Here is a 14,900-nt window from a genome sequence, read left to right as displayed (position 1 = left end):
CCAAATCACACGACTTTGTTAAATTGGAAGAAATATGATGTTTGCATACATAATGTCCATGAGTATGCTGGAAAATTCCATCAAAATAATTTTGTAATACAATCTGAGAGATCTCTGGATAAATTCAGGGGGAGTCTTTCTCTCAAACACTTGGTGCGTGTGGGTGCTGCTCTTGGCGAAATGTCTGTGTGTGGGCTGTTGGGTAGATGTAAGAATACCTTCCATTGCGCATATCATGTTGTCTTATGTTTTTGATGAAGTGGACCTTCTTGAAACTCTTTGGTCGGGGTGAACCGGATAAAGTTCGGCATCTAGATGAAACAAAGCAGCATCAACACTGTGCATGAAAAGAAAAAGTCAATGATCCTCTTATGGCAATATATAGGCTACTATAGCAAATGTTTAACTATATTATCACCCAGCTCTTTATACAAAGTTGGATTTATAAGTATGTCCAACTCAATCTGCTTACGAACAGTTTATTCACGATATGGGCGATACATAATACATGGCATATCAAAAACTGCTCCATTACTTGTATCATTATACAATATTATCACCCATCTCTAATCTACTAAATGTGTACCTAAGGCATGAAGATATTAATATATTCTAAATATTAACAATCATTTTCTGTAAAGCTGCTTTAAAACAATTTATATTGTGAAAAGCACTATATAAATAAATTAGACTTGACTTATGACCTTTTTCTTACACTAACTGTTATTGTACATCGTTCTTTTTTTCCCTCTTAATTTATTTTTGTGCAATGTTTCAAAATCATGTTGGACAGCACTAAAATCACTTTTAAAAATAAAGAGATTTATCTAATGTTAACTGATGGAATAATTAGATGGGTAACCCTAGCAATAATTAACCACAATTTGGCAGAATCAAACAATTACCATGTCAAGTCTCAAGCTGTTGAGAAGTTTCTGCACATTAATGGTCCTACTGTTAATACCTGCGTAGAGGGGCGTTCTCCTCAATATCCTCAAGAGTCTCCAGTGAAGAACGCTGGGATATTAGTCTCCGCCTGCAAGTTAACAACAACGGTGAGATTTTGTTCTGCTCCATTCATTAAAATCACAGCCATGAACGTAAACTTATACTAATAACTTCACATTTTCAGAAACTCCTTGAATGACATAAAGGTAAGCACATTTTGCTTCTTTTGATGGAGTGGGAATAGGGAATGTCTCGAACCAGTGATATACCAAATGTCAAAAATGTTGGAGTTTTAATGTCAGACTTATGCCCGGTACACATTGTACGATTTTTGATTTCTGTGGTCGTGGCTCCTATGACCCACGTCTATTGACTAGCCAATAAAAATGCAGCATGAAATGGCGTATTGATCAACGTGACATGGATCTAAAACTTAACTACTTACCTCAAGCTCCATTTGCAAAATTGACATATCAAGTTGGCCTCTTTTCCCTAGCCATGTCCCCGTATATATTCTCCTCTTTTGCTTCCTCCTCTTTTTTTCAGCGCACATAAAAAACACAATTGCCAAAGTGTGATTCATCTTGCTCCATTTGTTTACCACTAGCGCAGGCTGATGACGTTTTATTCTTCGATACTAACTTCTGTTGTAGCCTACGATTCAATAGGTGTCATCATCGAACAGTCTACACACATGTTGTATCCAAGTTTATTAGATCCATGTCGTACAACAGTGTGATTGGTAATGATCTTATAGGATTGTCGTAATCAGTATCAGGCATTACATGTGCCATGATTACACCTACACACTCAATTCATCAATTCATTACAGTTGTTGCCACACAATAGGCTCATGTACAAAAATAGCACAGCTTTTGAGTCAAACATATAACCAACTTACGAATTAGCACATTGCCAGACAAAGATTAGTTGAGAACAACATTAGAGCATTACTTCAAATCCAGGTTAAAGTTTCCCCATCAATACCAAACCTTTTGTGTTTGACTTTTTTTCCTGATGTAACATGAGATCACACACAGAATGTTCCAGAAACAAGCCCCTGTAAGAGGATAAGTCACAGCTCCTGCATAGATTTCAGTTACATTTTTTACATAACACATTCCTTCTTACAGGCTGAGGTAATAAGGAACATATATTAGTCTGCTGATAAGGTACAACACACCAGGGAGATTGAGAAAATGCCTAAAGCAACACTTGTCTCTATTTCAAGACATTATCATAAGTTGTTTTTTTACACACTCTGATTTCCTTTCCTGCCAAAAGAGCTCTGAATTCAGACCAATAACAGACACATGATAAGAGTGTGACTACTGCGAAAGTACACTGCATGTAGAGTTCATTCAACTCTTTCTATTAACTTCCACATTTAAATTTAACGCATCCTTGCTTAATAAAAGTAATTTCTTCTTTTATAAAATCATACTGACTGAAGTCAAAGAAAAAATGCAAAAGGTTTGCGAAAATATTGCTCCATTGTTGAGAACATTTTAATTCTTGGACTCTGACATTGGCATCTGTTGACCTGACAATCTCAGAGAAATACAATTCGATGTATAACCGATTTTTTCCACACCATCAAAATTCTTCTTATAGCCTACGTTTCGAATTCATCAAACACTCCATCAGATCTTCCTCTAGTAGGCAGTAAGCGTCCTGAGACTTCCATGCACTTGTTCTCCTCGTAGATGGGAAATTCCTAGTTCTCAATAGGAACTTTTAACCGTATGAGTTACATCAGCCCCGACTTCAGAATCCATTTTGGCTGCACACAGTGCAATAAATGTAGTGAAACAGCAGTACTTTATTGTTCATTAGCACTTTTTTTGTCTTTGTCCCAAGGTGCGTTCACACTTGTAGTTTGATTTGCTTGGTTCATTTGGTCTTGTCCGCTTAGCGTTCATATTGGCATTTTAACACCGAACTTAAAGATACCAAGCCTAAAGGCATAGGAATGTTCACAACTTGATTGGTCAGCTTTTATTTCGTGAGGCAATATCAAGACTAAGAAAATAACAGATGCTTGAGCATTCTGTCCTTTTTAGAGCATCTTGTGACATCATATCCTGTTTTTGGTTAGTTTGCATGTCTTTGGTCCATGTTGCGTTCATATTTCAATCGAACCGCACCAGAGTTGGTTTTGAAGCTTGATCCGCTTGTTTGGTGGCACCAGGGTTCGGATGGCAGCGTTCACACTTATTCAAATGAACCGCACTAACAGAGCAATAACACCAGGGTTTGTTTTATTCAAATCAAACAAGGCAAGTGTGAACACACCCTGAAACTCAGTTTTGCACACAGTACTATCCAACCTCTATTTGTGGACATGATACTTCAGAATTATCTGTGCAAAATACTGCTTTTTTTATGTGTTTGTATTCTGAAAAAGCAAGCACAACAAAGGTTTGCCTGAATGAGTCCATCTTAGTTTTCCGACCTGTTTACAGGAATGTGGTCAACTCATATCATTCCCAGCACCGACATCACTCTTCCGAGGTAAATGGAAAGCAGCATTAGTGTCACCCCGGGCAATGACGGTTACATGTGGAATAATCAGTCTGTGATTGGCGTTCATCAGAGAATAAGGCAAAAGGTGCATCAATACATCTGTAAGGTGAGCCTTGACTATCACAAGATGTTTATGCCTCTCACAGTGTGTTCGTAGAGAGCAACTGAACGAGGCCACTTCACCAGCAGTACTTGCCTTGTACAATAACACCAGAGAGCAGCAAATCCAGCACAGGCTGCCCACAACACCACCTCAAACTTACTCCACATGGCGATCTAAATAAACTTTCACTCCAGTGTATCTCAACCACTGTCAGTTTGGTCACATTCCCAAGGAAACACAACATCCCCCTAAAAAGCAATGCTTCAAGGTATGCAAGGTCTGTTGTTGTGTCCCAAAAAGTGTTCAAAACAACAGCACTTCACGCTGCTTTCTCAGCATTGCTGCAAGGGTGCACTATCATAGTGTCTACAGTACGTGCGTCGCATTTCACATATTTCACAACTATTCTTCGCTGTTTTGTAGTATATGTAGTGTGAATAATGTGTTCTGAAAAACAGTGAGGCGTAGTGCACTATAAGAATCGCAAATGCTTCAGTGTAATAAAAAATCATTCCTTCTTTTGAAGGAATGATCTTTTCAGTTATCTTTCTGAGATAGTCGAAGTTAGTAAACTGTTGGCATGTTAAAAGCTAGTTACCTCAAAAACACATTTGGTAGATCACAGACTAAAGTTCATGCCCCTTTCAAATTCTCAATTTCAAAAGATGTTGAGACTTTGATCTTATAGGAGTAAATAAAAAACAGGGCTGTTCTGTTTGATTATGCCTAACAGCATTAGAATGGTAAGAAAACAACACTCAGACCAAACTAAACTACTTCAGTCAAAACATCAATACACAACACGACTAATGTTTATGAAAGGCTTGTCAATCTACAAGGCTATAACAAAGACTTTTACTTAGTTTATACCAGGCAATTACAACAAGCCTCATCCAATCATAGTTAGATGATGTTCAAGTCATGTCGAAAAGATTGTATTTACAAGTTGAATGCCATCATATGTCGAAGAGCTGCACGATTAACGTAAAAACCTTTTTTTTTTTTTAAAGCAATCTCTATCCAAACAACCATGTGATCTCATTCCTAAATGACAATTGCAGCTGACCCAGAGAAAGCAGTTAGCCTATTGACGAATGAAACAGCTTCACAGTCTTTTTAACCACACACAATATCGTTATTTCTGTATTAAGTTACAAATATTCAAATTAAAACGGAAGTATTGGAAAAAAAGTTTAGATTTTGAAAATAAACCCTGATGTCTATGGAAGCGATCAAAATAGAGTTTATGCGAAGATAAGGTTTTTCAAGTTTTTTTTTTGCACCTTGGAACCTATTTCAAGGTTTACGTTCTCCAGCCGCCAGGCACTGTTGTTGTGCGGATGAGCGGGCCGGAGCATGTTAAGGGTTTTCTGTTGGAACGGTGTCGTGTTAGCGGCGCCTAAGTTAATAACTATTGATCTTTGCAACGGAAGTGAATCAATAAAAACTAACTTTAGCTGGACATTAACTTTATTCTAGAGCTGCTGTAAAGCCAAAACAATCTCTGTTACTGTAATTTCCTATTATCACTGTAAAGCTGCTTCGAAACAATCTATATGGTTAAAAGTGCTATATAAATGAAGGTGACTTGACGACACCACTGTTAAAAATGTATTTGTCACTGAATTCATTATTCATTCAAGAGCTTCGTTCAGAAACGCTGATTCTTCCAGTAATGAAACAAGTGAAGTATTTATGAGTGAGCCATTGAATCATTCACTCAAACCGATTTTTTTAAATAATTCATTACAATTAATTAAACATATTGAATAGACTGCTAAATAGAGTTTGTCAGAACCTCTAGTAAATTAATTTTATATATCCAGAATCGTGCAGCTCTGTAATGACGTAAATACGTGTGGGAAGCTCGGGATTGTCTTTGAGCCCCGGTCTTTACAAGTTGGAATTCAATACAAATACATTTATATATTTAGAAGTGACATTGTTAGGCTTATTATTTTCAACAAAATAAGCTAATTGCCAGCACAAAATACATTGTAATATAACAATATAATATATATAAATTAAAAACAAAGCAAAACACACCTGATGCACATTCTTAATTTTCTAGAAGTAGAGTTTAATAACCTTGCTGTACTTTTGAGTAAATTAAGAGAATGTACACCACCACACTGCTCCGACACAAGTGACTTGAAAACCCATCATTTATTTCTGCCACATCTGCTTGCCATTATTACACAACAGCATTTCCTTGAACTCAATCTTTAAAATAACACCATTCATTGTTTTAAGTGCAGGATTTAATCCTGTAAAAGTCCTTTGTTCCTGAAAATTCTCAGGAAAAAAGCAATGCAACAAGCCACGACAGCACGTTTTTTTTTTTAATCATGTCTTGGCGAACATTTGCCTGGATGCAATTTCCACCACATCCACTACTGGTTTTACAGTTTGGTTTACAACTTTATTCTAACTCCATTTATTTCATTGGAAAAAAAAATGTCAGCATAATCTTTCAGCAATGCCAGCTAACCACACAATAGAAAGGAAAAGGACACGGTCAATCCAAACCATGGCCTGTTTCAATGGTTATGGAACACATCCAATAATGAGTCTGGAAGAAATGTCAATGTTTGGTTAAGAATAAGTTAAGTGCAATGCTTAAAAGATTTCGCAATATGTGGAAAAAGAAAAAAACAAAGATCTTTAGGACAAAGTAGATCATTCCGTGTGCTCTAAAATAAATTCATAGTATATTCCTGAATATTAGTTTCTGTGCTGTAACTAACTTTTACTGTAAAACAAAAACTGACTTCATAGTGAACAAAAGTATAAAATGATATAACAATAGTTACTGGAGCCTGTGTTAAATTAGTCTTTTAAACTGAGCATAGTTTTTTTTCTATTTGCTGTTGAAGAGAAGTATGAAGAAGTATGTTGCTTGTTTTGTAATGTTCATTTTATTTTTATCTAAAATTATGTCTGTTGATTTCTCCAAGTCCTGTAACAAACTGTTCTGTAACACTGTTACACTATATGGGACAAAAATAATTCAAAGTAAATTAAGCCTACGTTTCCATTCAAAGGCTATAATGAATACTAATCCCTATAATAGAAAGACAACAATTTTACACTTATTTTCACAACACTGTAATTTTCTTTTCCATTTTTTTTGGAAAATCTTTACAATAAGGTTCATTAGTTAACATTAATGTATAAACTAACATGAACTAACAATGATCAATGCATTTGTTACAGTATTTATTAATCTTTGCTAATGTTAGTTAATATAAAATACATTGGTTCATTGTTTGTTCATGTTAGTCCACAGTGCATTAACTAAATGTTAACAAATACAACTTTTGATTTTAATTACGTATTAGTAAATGTTGAAATGAATATTAACTAAGATTAATAAATGCTGAAGAAGTATTGTTCATGTTAACTAAGGTAGTTAACTAATGTTAACTAATGAACCTTATTGTAAAGTGTTACCGTTTTTTTCTTCAGTAAGACTTGTCCTGCCTTGATTTCCCAGTAAAACTACGAAGACAGAATTATTGTAAAATTACTGCTAATCCCTTGCAAATTTTTGGAGTGCTATACTTGGTTGTCTTGGAGAACTGTTGCAATCGTGAAGCAAGATTTAGTTGGCACAAGAAAGACACAGGCCGTTTACACAGACGTATAGCTACCCAATAGAGCGCAAGAATTACGTAACACCACACTCTTCACACAGTGAGACCTGAACGGGTTGCAATAATGCTTTTGTCTGGGCCGCCCAATCAAGGCAGACCGTCTGGTAGCTTAGACAGAAGGCCCTGAAGAACAGGATTCATATAGGGTGTGTGCGCCTACATGTTGTTTCTCGGAGGCATGTGCCAGCACATGAGAGACACGACTGCTCTGCACAGTCTCTCTTCACAGGCTGCTCTTGGCAGTGCATCTAAAGGTTTCGGTCTTCCTGGCGGAAAGTGGCAGCCCATGCAGGAGGGGGTCTGGGAGAGGAAGTGGAGGTCAGAGGCAGGGAGTGGAGGGAGGAAGAGGGGGAACGGAGTCAGGGCAGAGACTGGGCATCCTGCCTGGAACCAGTGTTTGTTTCCAGCAGCTGCCCATTAAGAACAAGTCCCACACTGTTTAAAGCTCAAGTATGTAATTGTTAAAATACTTTCTCCTATCTGAGCTTAATATGAGACGACGACTATACAAGGTAAAAAAAAGAAAGAAAAATATCTGTGAAATTTACGGTAAAGAGAAAAAAAGCTGTAGTTGCCAGTACTTTAACGTTAAAATACAGTAAAAGTGAAAAGTGTAAACATGGTCAGATCAAGAAATGAGTTAGTTGAACTAATGTTGAACAAGGGGATTGTTTCAGGAAACCTGTTTGAAAACAATCATAGTTTTTACAAATTTTTTTTGGTAGCTCAAAAATTACACACTTCACCTTTAAGAAAAAGTACACACATTTGTGTGAATTATTGAAATCAGCAGGTGAGTGTGAAAACACAACTGTGCTCATAACAAATACGGCTTACTTTAAATATCGCAACTTCATCTTGAAGCTAAATGACAAAAGTTGCATATCAGTTGTCCTGCCATTTTCTTTAAGTAATATTTCAAAGTAAAAATTATAAATTATAACAACAGCAATTCAATTAAAGGACAAGGTTACAGATTTTGAGCAAATAATGGCTTACACGGTTCATCAAAGACAGCTATCTTATGGCCTCAAAAAACAGAATATAACACGTAATGTGGATTACTTTTATGATACTTTTATTTTTGTTGTTTTTACAGTATGAATAATCTCTAAATTCTTCTAAATAGCACATGTTCTCAGTTAAAACGTCTAAATATGTTCTAAAACTTATTTAAAAATTATTTAAATTTTTGGGTGAACCATACCTTTAGAGATACACTATGTAAATGTCTTTGTAAAAAAAAAAAATTGGTAACACTTTATTTTACAGTATCTTGTTACACATTACATGCATTTACTTTAGTAATAACTATAAATTATGAATTACATGCAACTAACCCTAAACAAATCCTTACCCTATGAACTTCATTAATATTACTATGTACTTAAATGTATAATTACACTGTAATACTGACACCTTAAATTAAAGTGTAACCTAGATTGTATATAATGAGCGAGTACATTATAAATCCATCTTTCAAACTGTGTTTTGTCTTATCCTGAATAACTACGGTACACCTATAATAAGTGTTTATATTCGGACTATTTAAACGGAGAGAAGTAGCTCCGGCTACAGTGTTTTTCTAGAAGACACGTGGCAGTCTTGTTTATTAACTGCTAGTGCGCCAAAAGTTTCATAAGTGTACCTTTAAGAAGTTTTTCAATCTGATCTGACCTTTAAACATTTTACTGATGAACCCTAGACAGAAAAATTCAGACATATTAAATTTGTTTGGAGTAAAACCAGTTCATGTAGATGTTAGGTCATGAAGTGCATTTTGACTCACCTTGCACAACTAAACCAACACGAGACACATAATCATTAAATGAAGCAAGAATTAGGTTTCAGGTCAGTTCAGTGACACAGTGAAGCTCTAAAACAGTTACTGTCCTGAGAATATAGTTGTGCATTGAATCAAATTTTTGTAATATGTTGTAGGTCCACTTTCCTATATAAACAACAAATCCTACCTATATTCTCACAAACCTTCCCTGCAGTCTCTCTGACTCAATAACAAAACAACTGAACAAAGGACGCCCAACTTGCAAAGCATGGCCTCTAGAGTCTCAGATTACAGCATGTTGATATATTCAGATTAAAGCACACAAAGCAGGTGCAGAAGCTGTGTGTGTGTGAGTTGCATGCTAGAAAGAGAAAGTAAGCGATCCTTTAACGTGAACGTTAATGAGTGTAGATTTGGCTGTGCTTTGCATGCCTCTGAAGCAACAGTTAAAGCAAAAGACACCAACACTGTCGGGGCTGTTTGGCTGAGATTGAAATGTTGTGGTTATGCTGGTTGGAACTGAAAGCAATGTGCCCTGCAGACACTTTGGTGTCACCACCTGCTCATCTCTGATTAGACACACTTGTCACTATGACCATGCTAAATATATGATCCCGGGACTTTAAAGATACTGGCTGCTGTGTGTTTTTCTTCAATGAGGGCATTTCCAAGAGAAACATTAGGGATCTTCACATTTTAATAGTTCAGAATCAGAATATGAGGATTATTACTGCTACTACTGCTTTTAGAGGGCCATTAGAAATAAAATTAACCAGATAAACCACAGCTGATTAACTAAAAGTAATTGAATCTGTATTGAAAGATATATTTTAAATTCTTGTTTAAATGTTTTGGTCCCATTGCAAAAGAGCTGAAGTGAAAAATTCACCCATGTCATCAGCTGTATCCACAGAAAGAATGAAGGTCACTTAGGATATTAATGAAGGACGTACTGTAGTAAAGTCTGAATGGAGTTTATTGATTGATTAATTTTTTTTCAGGGACTGCGTTTAATGTGTCTAATGGGGCCATTAGTTCAATAGCAACTAATCTCCTATTTCAATAAAGTCTAGGTAATCCCCCACCTGCACAGCTTTTATAATGTGCATTCCTCTAAGAATATACCTGTATCCCACTGTGACACACTTCTGCAATTAAACACACAATCAGTACATTGTATCAAACAATTATTATTTTTGAATAAGTACATAGTAGCTAAAGACACCTGATATAAATTGGGACCAACTACACAGGTGTACATTTGATGTACTCTATTGTCTAGATTGATAAAGTTTGAAAACTATAGACCGTAACTGTTTTTTTTTTTTTTACATTACAGTATAATATTGCAATGCAAGTACAAATGTTAGAACTTTGCAGGTCTATCACCATTTTATATTATTATTATAGAATTGTGTTTTTCACCAAAAACTATTTAGACACTCTATTTAGCCACACTTACAAACGCTATCATATTCAATATATTAAAGGGATAGTTCACCCAAGAATTCATGTCATGAAATCTCATTAATTACACTCTCAAGTCGTTACAAACCTGTAAGACTTTCATTCATCTTCCTAACACAAATGAAGATCTTTTTGGATTAAATCTGAGAGCTTTCCATCCCTCCATTGACAGCTACGCAACTACCACTTTAATTCTTGAAAAAGTTCATAAAGAGATCGTAAAACTAATCCATATGAATTGAGTGGTTTAGTCCAAATTTTCTGAAGAGGCACAATTACTTTATATAATGAACAGATTGAATTTGTTTAAGCTCAAATGTACTGCATAACACAAGAATGAATGACATTGGTTCTTGCGGAACCTCAAATGTGCAGCGTAACATGAGAATGAACTTCATTGGTTCTTGTTGAAGCTCAAATGTGCAACTTAACAAGAATGAACCTCATTGGTTCTCGCAGAAGCTCAAACATGCTGAGTAACACGAGAATAAACCTCATTGGTTCTTGATGAATCTTAAACGTGCTGCTTAACACGAGAATAAACCTCATTGGTTCTTGCTGAAGCTCGAACGTGCTGCGTAACACGAGAATGAACCTCATTGGTTCTTACTGCAGCTCAAACGTGCTGCATAACACGGGAATGAACCTCATTGGTTCTTGAAGCTCAAACGTGCTGCGTAACACGAGAATGAACCTCATTGGTTCTTACTGAAGCTCAAACGTGCTGCTTAACACGAGAATGAACCTCAATGGTTCTTGATGAATCTCAAACGTGCTGCTTAACACGAGAATGAACCTCATTGGTTCTTGATGAATCTCAAACGTGCCGCGTAACATGGGAATGAACCTCATTGGTTCTTGAAGCTCAAACGTGCTGCGTAACACGAGAATAAACCTCACTGGTTCTTGATTGAAGCTCAAACGTGCTGCGTAACACGAGAATGAACCTCACTGGTTCTTGATTGAAGCTCAAACGTGCTGCGTAACACGAGAATGATCCACATTGGTTCTTGATGAAGCTCAAACGTGCTGCTTAACACGAGAATGAACCTCACTGGTTCTTGATTGAAGCTCAAACGTGCTGCGTAACACGAGAATGATCCACATTGGTTCTTGATGAAGCTCAAACGTGCTGCGTAACACGAGAATGATCCACATTGGTTCTTGATGAAGCTCAAACGTGCTGCTTAACACGAGAATGAACCTCATTGGTTCTTGATGAATCTTAAACGTGCTGCGTGACACGAGAATGAACCTCATTGGTTCTTACTGAAGCTCAAACGTGCTGCATAACACGGGAATGAACCTCATTGGTTCTTGAAGCTCAAACGTGCTGCGTAACACGAGAATGAACCTCATTGGTACTTGATGAATCTCAAACGTGCTGCATAACACGGGAATGAACCTCATTGGTTCTTGAAGCTCAAACGTGCTGCGTAACACGAAAATGAACCTCATTGGTTCTTGATGAATCTCAAACGTGCTGCTTAACACGAGAATGAACCTCATAGGTACTTGATGAATCTCAAACGTGCAGCGTAACATGGGAATGAACCTCATTGGTTCTTGATGAAGCTCAAACGTGCTGCTTAACACGAGAATGAACCTCATTGGTTCTTGATGAATCTTAAACGTGCTGCTTAACACGAGAATGAACCTCATTGGTTCTTGATGAATCTCAAACGTGCCGCGTAACATGGGAATGAACCTCATTGGTTCTTGAAGCTCAAACGTGCTGCGTAACACGAGAATGATCCACATTGGTTCTTGATGAAGCTCAAACGTGCTGCTTAACACGAGAATGAACCTCATTGGTTCTTGATGAATCTTAAACGTGCTGCGTGACACGAGAATGAACCTCATTGGTTCTTGATGAAGCTCAAACGTGCTGCGTAACACGAGAATGAACCTCATTGGTTCTTGATGAATCTTAAACGTGCTGCTTAACACGAGAATGAACCTCATTGGTTTTTGATGAATCTCAAACGTGCTGCTTAACACGAGAATGAACCTCATTGGTTCTTGATGAATCTCAAACGTGCTGCGTAACACGGGAATGAACCTCATTGGTTCTTGAAACTCAAACGTGCTGCATAACACAAGGATAAACTTCATTGGTTCTTGGTGAAGCTCAAACGTGTTGCGTAACATGAGAATGAACCTCATTGGTTCTCGATGAAGCTCAACAAGCTGCGTAACACGAGAATGAACCTAATTGGTTGTCACACGTCAAGTGAACATGACTGAGCTTCTGTTTATCACAACTGATGTGTGAGTTGAATTTTAGGTCTAAATTGAATCTGCTCATCGTCATCATATAAAGCTATCAAGTTTCTACAGAAAATTTGGATTACACCACTCAACTTATAGCTATGGATTAGTTTCACAATCTCTTTATGAACTTTTTGAAGAGCCATAGTCGCCTTTTTAAAGCACCTCAATGGAGGGACAGAAAGCTCTCAGATTTCATCAAAACGTTTTTCATTTGTTTTCGGAAGATGAGCGAAAGTCTAACGGGTTTGGAACGAGATGAGGGTAATGTCAGAATTTTAATTTTTGGGAATTTCCCTTTTAATATTAAACTGCTTACATTTATTTTAAAGAAAGATGGTAGCCTACTCTCTTGTTTTTCACACAAGCAAAAAGTTAAAACAATAGGTATACTGATCACAAAAAGTCGACAGACATTTTGTGGTAGTCAGACGTTAGTGGAACATGTTTATATTTTATTTATGTGAGGACCTACACCTGTGTGAACTTGAGGACATCAATTGGTTAAAACAAAGTATCTGTAAAAAATGACTAAAAAGTGACGTCAGCACAAATACCACTTCGTTTCATAACAGAATATTTATGCACAACAATATCAAAGCATTCCTACAAGTGAGTTCAGTAAAATGGATTAGATTAGTATATCTGCAAGTACTGAAAATGAACAACTTGCATGTTAATCACTGCTGTAATTTAATGTCCGCATCTCAATGCATAAGTTTAACGTTACCTGGATCTCTGCAGCTCCAGAGCAGAATTGGCAATCTGCCCTCCATCTAGACAGCCGTAGTTCTGGCTGGACTGCCTGGAGTAGGACAAGGGCAGGATTCCCTGAGTGTACGTCTGGAGTCTACCTCTCGTTGCCGGTGGGACAGCTGAGAAAGGGGAGCTGAACACGGCCTGGAGCACCTGAGCACCGCACACATCCCCCTCCGCACCCGCACCGCACGCTGGAGGAGGAGGAGGAGCACCAGAGGCCGGGATCCCAGCCATGAAACCAGCAGCTCGGCCACTGGTGAGAGCCTGGTTCGCTGCCTCGGCCAATGCCTGCTGGCCCACTGCAGAAACCAGGCTCTGTCTAGTCCTTGAGCTGTCCTCGTCCTCGGTCTGACTCTCCCCGTCATCCTGCACTGGTCGTCCGTCCAGAGAGATGTTGCTGAGGAATGAGAGTGCAGCTTGTCTCCGCCGTGGATCTATCGCTCGCTTCCGTGTGTGCTCCAAACTGGAGGGCTTCATCTGCAGCGCACTCGCCATTACGCGTGGGATAATGCGTGTTTGTCAACGGAGAGGGTTCATGGTGAATGCTTGGATGTGGGGTGAAATTGGTGGTCAAAACGCCATGGCGTTGGCTTTTAAGTGCCTGCTGTGCTGTGTTTTACTGTGTGTGTGTGTGTGTGTGTGTGTACACACAAAAGCTGGGTCACGTGTGTGCAGTATTGTGGCAGCAGGAGCGTTTGTCTGACCAATAGGGCTTCATTAGAGCGAGGTAGTGTACCAAAACGTTGTGAGTCGCCTATCTAGACAGCATACTTAGCGCTTTCGGATCGGAATTCAGTTCAAAATTATAGACAGCAGTCGTTTAGCCGAACGTATTCTGAGCACGACCACTATGCTAAAAAATGTTGCCTAAGTGAGTCGGCTCACTACATTTTGAAACACAGCCTGCGTGTTTTCCCCCATGCCTTCATTTTTTTGCTCCGCCCTTTTGGGCTACTTGGACAGGACCTTAAAAAATAAAAATGACAGTAAATATTTCAGGCACAAAAGTAGCGCGATATCTTGATGGCCTTTAAATGTCGATATTGTGCGTTTAAATAGCCAAACATTTCAATTCACCCTTCAAATGTGTTCGTGTGAGGATTCTAGTTCATGGACCAAAACAACGGGCATAAGACCTGCTCCATTATTAAAACTTGTATAGCTAATATTGAATTTTTACTTAGGTATGCTTTACATAATTATTATCATTATAATCTGCTATAAAAATAAGTTTAAGTTTATAGCTGTGAAGTACTATTTTTACTCTCTTGCGTTCGAGTAATGATGTGTGTGTATTTAAAATTAGTCTAACGTTCTACGTTATGTAGCCTACTGAATGATTTTGATACTTGATTTTATCTCCTTTTTTTCTACTACTTTTCTC

The 14,900-nt window shown here is 37.7% G+C and overlaps 1 protein-coding gene across 2 annotated transcripts in view; it reads right to left on the bottom strand.

Annotated features, from left to right (window-relative positions):
• Window positions 1-14,167, bottom strand: part of cables1 (Cdk5 and Abl enzyme substrate 1) — a 35,592-nt gene extending 21,425 nt beyond the window's left edge. Inside the window, exons 1-3 of one of the 2 annotated variants that reach the window (XM_077198509.1) lie at window positions 13,488-14,167; window positions 965-1,036; window positions 219-311 (exon numbers count right to left, since the gene is read on the bottom strand). In XM_077198509.1, coding sequence (XP_077054624.1) covers window positions 219-311; window positions 965-1,036; window positions 13,488-14,011 — 689 coding nt within the window. In that variant the 5' untranslated portion in view covers window positions 14,012-14,167. The remainder of the gene's footprint in view (window positions 1-218; window positions 312-964; window positions 1,037-13,487) is intronic. The other variant, XM_077198600.1, reaches the window with a different exon arrangement.
• Between the last annotated feature and the right edge of the window lie 733 nt (window positions 14,168-14,900).

The sequence above is a fragment of the Siphateles boraxobius genome, unplaced genomic scaffold, assembly GCF_051911475.1.
Source record: "Siphateles boraxobius isolate OS27281-9 unplaced genomic scaffold, OSU_SipBor_1 1, whole genome shotgun sequence".
In the NCBI taxonomy this organism is placed as follows: domain Eukaryota; kingdom Metazoa; phylum Chordata; class Actinopteri; order Cypriniformes; family Leuciscidae; genus Siphateles; species Siphateles boraxobius.
Note: the sequence above shows the minus strand (reverse complement) of the source record. Positions and strands in the feature narration are given on the sequence as shown.